The 5,508-nt window shown below is 62.4% G+C and overlaps 2 protein-coding genes across 2 annotated transcripts in view; both read left to right on the top strand.

Moving 5' to 3' along the window:
* The window catches only part of MNEG_8233 (pyridoxamine 5'-phosphate oxidase-related, FMN-binding protein), a gene marked incomplete at both ends in the record, with an annotated part of 5,204 nt that extends 2,065 nt beyond the window's left edge, over nucleotides 1-3,139 (top strand). The window contains 7 exons of the mRNA XM_014043295.1: nucleotides 135-350; nucleotides 1,387-1,565; nucleotides 1,724-1,781; nucleotides 2,013-2,178; nucleotides 2,347-2,417; nucleotides 2,579-2,644; nucleotides 2,939-3,139. Coding sequence (XP_013898749.1) covers nucleotides 135-350; nucleotides 1,387-1,565; nucleotides 1,724-1,781; nucleotides 2,013-2,178; nucleotides 2,347-2,417; nucleotides 2,579-2,644; nucleotides 2,939-3,139 — 957 coding nt within the window. The remainder of the gene's footprint in view (nucleotides 1-134; nucleotides 351-1,386; nucleotides 1,566-1,723; nucleotides 1,782-2,012; nucleotides 2,179-2,346; nucleotides 2,418-2,578; nucleotides 2,645-2,938) is intronic.
* Nucleotides 3,140-3,951: 812 nt separating this feature from the next.
* MNEG_8232 (uridylate kinase) overlaps nucleotides 3,952-5,508 on the top strand; it is a gene marked incomplete at both ends in the record, with an annotated part of 2,346 nt that continues 789 nt past the window's right edge. The window contains 5 exons of the mRNA XM_014043294.1: nucleotides 3,952-4,016; nucleotides 4,172-4,298; nucleotides 4,472-4,594; nucleotides 4,937-5,096; nucleotides 5,286-5,338. Of these exons, the coding sequence (XP_013898748.1) occupies nucleotides 3,952-4,016; nucleotides 4,172-4,298; nucleotides 4,472-4,594; nucleotides 4,937-5,096; nucleotides 5,286-5,338 (528 nt within the window). The remainder of the gene's footprint in view (nucleotides 4,017-4,171; nucleotides 4,299-4,471; nucleotides 4,595-4,936; nucleotides 5,097-5,285; nucleotides 5,339-5,508) is intronic.

Genomic DNA, 5,508 nt, shown 5'->3' with positions numbered 1-5,508 from the left:
CCCCGCCTGTGGCGGCGGCGGCTGCCAAGAAGCCCGAGAAGCCGTCGTTTTCGCTGCTCCTTGTGGTGCTGGCGCTGCTCTTGGGCTTGGCGCTCGGGTTGGGGCTTGGTGTCGTGCTGTCGTCCCAAAGGCAGGCGGGCCTGGGCGTGGCTCAGCATCTTCAGCAGCAGGACCAGCAGTCTCTGACCGGCGGCGGCGGCAGCTTGCCACCCGGCGATTTGCAGCGGCGTGTGCAGGAGCTCGAGGCCGCCCTGCGGGGCCTGGAGCAAGAGCGGGTGTCCGAGGAGCGCACGCTCTCGCGGCTGCTGGGGCGCGGCGCTGGCGTCGGCCTGAACGCGATGCTGTCTCAGGTGAGGGTGCGAAAGGGGTGGGCAGGCATGGAGGGGCTTGGTCATGCGAGGACCAGCCGATGCTGGCTGTCTTGGCCGCGCCTGCTGCCAGCAGCGTCGATCGGCGTGCCCTTGACGCGGCCTCATCGCCAGCTGGCAATTGGCAGTGCGAGCCCATGCGACGGCGGGCCGCCGCAGCTCCCTGACATGTGGGTCCTTCTGGTGGTACACTGTCCATGGTACACGCCGCGCCTCGCCAAACGTGTGCGGCGCGCTTCCCACTCGCAGGCGCTGGCAGACTGCAGCTGCAGCTGCGGTGGGGGTGGACGGTGATGTCATGCAATCATCAGCTTTGCACTTTGGAACTGGAATTCGTTCAACAGTAGCGCAGGACAGCACTTGCGTGATGGTGCGGGCCTTTCTTTTGCTTCATTGCTGGCTTTGCTGCGCTGTGCAGTACTCGCCGCCTCCGCGGCACTGCATGATTACGCAGGCCTGTCATTTCATCACTTCAACCGACGAATGCAAGGCCTCATGGCCCTTGGCTGTGAGGGCGGCCTGCTGTGCTCCCACCAACAGAGGGACCAACGTCCCGTTGTAACAAAGGCTCGTGTGCCTTTGTCGCCCTGGCCGCCCAGTCAACTGTAGTCTACATGTGTCGTTGGGACATGCTACCGACTCTGGGCACCTGTTGAGATCTCAATTGCATGGCGGTTTTAGTAACCGCAAAGACAGTGAAAGCCCACTCGCATGTAATACATCAAATGAAAGGCGGACAATGGTGCACAGCTAGTGACGACGACGGCGACAGCGAGGCTCACGCTGCCACGCAGCGGCACCCGTTGCTTGGGCAAAAGACTGCCGCACACACCATTCAATCCACAAATTTAGCACTCTCATCCTTGTTGAATGAGGTTACACTGATTCTATTCGGACAGTCGCTCCATTCGCGCGATCCACCCGCTTGCCAGACGCCTTGAAACGGGACCGTGTAGGCACCAACCTGCAGCTGGAATTGCCAGAGAATCACATTCACAATTTGCTTGAACCAAATCAGGTCAAGGCGCCGCCAAGAGGCTTGCGCAGCACGATGAGCGCAGCACCGACCGTGCCGCAGTGGCGCACGATGCTTCAGCGCTCGCTCGGCAAGAACCGCAGCCTCGCCTATGCCAGATACGTTCAATTAGCCACCGTGCGCCCAGACGGGCGTCCTGCCAACCGCACGGTTGTGTTCAGGTAGGGTGGACTGCGATGTGACCCGCAGCAGCCAGCGATGTGACCCCCGCAGCAGCAAGCGTCTCAGCCGCTCGCTCACGGCCGTCCGACACGAGCCGCCGGCCTCGCCGTGGAGTTTTGTCGCACGTCACACAGTGACTGCCGGGCAACCACTGCAGGGGCTTCTTGGATGGCGCTGATTCTTTGACTTTTGTGACGGACCGCCGCAGCAACAAGGTAAGTTTGGCTTGTTTTTGCGCGTGAGGGCAGAGGCAACTAGGCGAGCCCCTTCTCCCTCCGCCACACACGGTTCGCGTATTTCTTGCACTGATTGTGAGTGGGCAGCACCAGCATGCCTCTTGGTTGTCTGCGTTCCAGCATGCAAGATGACTCTTGTCTGCAGAATGATTACCGAGGTCTTCTTCTCCGTTTTGGAACGGGCTGTCCTGCCGCCCTCCCATCTGCCAGGTTTCAGAGGTGGCGTCAAACCCCGCGGCCGAGGTCGCATGGTACCTGCCCATCACGCGAGAACAGTACCGCATCAGCGGCCGCCTGGACATCGTCCAAGCGGGCAGGGACGACGCGCAGCTGTCGGCGGCGCGCGCCAAGGCTTGGAGCAGCATGTCGGACGCGGGTGCGCCGCCGCCGTCGGCGTTCCAGCCGGTCGCTGGCTGAGGCATGGCGCAGCCAATGCGCCGGCAGCAAGGGCTGGGTGCGCCGTTGGTGAGCGGAGAGCGACAGAGCAGCGCGAGCGTCCTCGTCCCGAATCAAGCAAATCGACCCCTCCCATTTGCAAATGCAGCCAGGCTCCAGTTCCTGTGGCCGCACCCGGGGCTGCCTCGCCTGCCAGAGGATGAGGGCCTTTTCCTGCAGGTGTGAATGATTCAGGGGCCCATGATCTTTTACAATTTGCACTTGCAGCCAGAACTTTGCTTGCTGTGTGCGACTTGCAGTGCTTTTGCTGGTGTTTGAACCCATGCGCACCACCTTCCCAGGTGTCAACCCAAACCTGTGACCCTGCCCTTCCCCTGCAGCCGGCACCAGAGTCTGCAGGGGAGCCTGTGTCCGACTTTTGCCTGGTGGTGCTGCATGTCGATGAGGTGGGCAGGGCGGCCGGGGATGGCGCTTGTTGGATAAGAATACACAATCCCATTTTGATTGGAGTGCTGGTGTGTGCGGCAATCCTCCTACTGTGGAGTCTCTACAGCTGTGCCTTGCATTATGCAGTTGCAGTGTATGTGGATTGCCCCTTTCTACTTGTTGCGCTTCTTTTCTATGAGTGCATGTCAACAAATCCCGTTGCTCCGCGCGTCTGCCTTGGCCCACTCTATCACTACCCCTCCCACAGCGCATGAACACACGCAACGCCCGCCCCCCGCTCTCCTTTGACCCAGGTTGATTACATCAACCTGAAACAGAATCGGCGCATCAGCTTCGCGCGGGCGGCAGCAGCAGGGTCGCAGGGGGGTGAGGGCCAGGGGCCCGCGGGTGCCACGCTGGGCGAGGCCACGAGCGGGGGCGACGGGGAGGGCGAGGTGCCTTTGGAGGTGCCGCAGCCAACGCCCGGATGGACCGCCACGGAGGTCAACCCGTGAGGGAAACATGTCTATACCAGTAACAGATGTGTACATCAGTTTCTGCTGCTGCTACTTGCAACAGGCTGGTCGGGCCCGGCATAGGTCTCACTATCCTGGTTCTAATAGTCAGCAAATGTGTCTCGAACGGTTCTGGGCTGCATGACATGGCCCCTCCCCTCCCACTCCCAGGGGGGCTTCTGAAGAGGTTTGACCAGTCAACCAGTGCCAAGGGGTCCAGCATCCACAAACACCAGGTTCAGCGAGATGCACCTGGGATAACCCCTAAAAACAAACCAATCAAACTCACACTTCAATGCACTTGGCAGGGGCCGGCCCCGAGCCACCGGATGTTGTGTGTGGTTGCACGATCATGGCAGCGTCAGCATGGGCCGCGACCAGTAACCTACCGCATCAATATGTGAGCTGTAATCAAGATGCGCATCGCACTTATTGTCGTGTTGCTGAGGCACGAAGGCTGTGTCGCGGCCGACGATCCCTGTCATGCACCTGAAAAATCATGGAAGATGTTTAGGGCAGGCCAGCCAACTATCGCCAAAAGCCACGACATTATTCAAAGTACACACGCAGGACACGGGCCCTCCATCCCGCGCGAGCCGCGTGCAACAGTAGCAACCATGCTGCACCGCGACCTACGCAGCGCCTCTATGCACTTATCGAGATGTCAGCGCGCCTCGACATCGGTGGCCCGCCCATCAGGGCCACTGGCATCCACTGTGGGCCGGCGTCCCCGGGTGTCGAGCCGCACAGCCGCGCGCATCGAGGCGACTATCTCTCCAGAGTTCAGCGTGCCGGAAGCCACAGAGCGCCGTATGTACGACGCGCTGCGCCAGCGGCAGAGCGCAAGCCTGGCGGGCCAGGCCGTCGGCACTCCGAAGTGAGTGGCCACGCCAGTGCGGATGGCTGGGCAGCCGCCGCTGACACACAGGTTGCGGCGGCTGTCCCAGGCCCTCGCTGCTCTCTGCCGCTCCGACTCAAAATTCGACGGTCCAGCGTCTGCATTGGCTGAAAGTCAACGCATGTCAACCTCAGGTTCAAGCGCATCATGCTGAAGGTGTCTGGCGAGGCGCTGGCAGGCAGCCGCGGCTTCGGCCTCGACCCCTCCGTATTGGAGAGCATTGCGGCGGAGGTGCAGCAGGCGCACAGCCGCGGCATCCAGGTGGGCGCACATTGTCGTGCTGCAGCGCCCAGAAGCTGCAATTACGCGCCCTCACCTGTGCAAGATGGCCTTTTGAGACGTGACTGCTCAAGGCGGCCGCCCCCGGCACCACCGCCCCCTGCAGCTTGACGCCCATCACCCATGCCTCGGTCGCGCCAACGTCCTCATTGCAGGTGGCGATCACCATCGGCGGCGGCAACTACTGGCGGGGGCAGCAGGCGTGGGAGGGTATTGAGCGCGCCACCGCTGACTACGTGGGGATGCTGGCCACAGTCATGAACGCCATGTGCATGCAGGTAAGGGGTTCAGATCATGTTTATGTGGATGTGCGCGCGCGTGCGTGCGCGCGCGCGCGCGTGTGTGTGTGTGTGTGTGTGTGTGTGTGTGTGTGTGTGCACTTGGCAGGCGAGCAGAGCGCAATGCAGTGGCCTGGTGCAGAGTCACACTGCCAGGGTGCGGCGCCCCTTGTGGCGCAGTCAAGCGCGCTGGGTTGCAGTGGGGTCCGGCTCCCCACCAACACATACATGTGTTTGCCCCAAGCCTCTCGCATCGACACAGCCGGAAAGAAAACCCCCGCTTGAAGCCCCGTCTTTGACCCCCACCCTCACTCACGCGCACACACCTGCCCACCCCCTCAGGCGGCCCTGGAGAAGCTCGGCGTGCCGACGCGGGTGCAAACAGCTATTGAGATGAAGGAGGTCGCTGAGCCCTACATCCGCCGCCGCGCCATCCGCCACCTGGAGGCCGGCCGCGTGGTCGTGTTTGGCGCCGGCACCGGCAACCCCTACTTCACCACGGGTGCGCCTCGCGGATGGCTCGGACCCAGCAACCCCCTTCGCGGCGTGCGCGGATTGCATGGCGTTGGAGCTGGCGCGGCTTGATTTCGTTCCGCCGACGGCAGAGCGCGCGTGCGTCGAGGTTGCTTGTGGACCGGCAGGTTTTTGCATGGCCTCACGTGCCCGCAAACGTCCCCACCACGCCGCGCAGACACCGCCGCTGCCCTGCGCGCCGCCGAAATGAACGCGGAGGTGTTCCTCAAGGTGCGCAGCGCAGTGCGATGAAGCAGCGCTCGCGTGTCCTATCATCTCATGTTCCGCTCGAGTAGCATCTTGCTGCCTGCTCGCCTCCATACAGCGCAGTCCGAACTGAACCCCTTCCCCCTCTGAGCTTCCTTCCTGGCCTCACTTGATCCCCTGTCCAAGCCCACCCC

This window comes from Monoraphidium neglectum, assembly GCF_000611645.1.
Source record: "Monoraphidium neglectum strain SAG 48.87 unplaced genomic scaffold scaffold01540, whole genome shotgun sequence".
Classification (NCBI taxonomy): domain Eukaryota; kingdom Viridiplantae; phylum Chlorophyta; class Chlorophyceae; order Sphaeropleales; family Selenastraceae; genus Monoraphidium; species Monoraphidium neglectum.
Note: the sequence above shows the minus strand (reverse complement) of the source record. Positions and strands in the feature narration are given on the sequence as shown.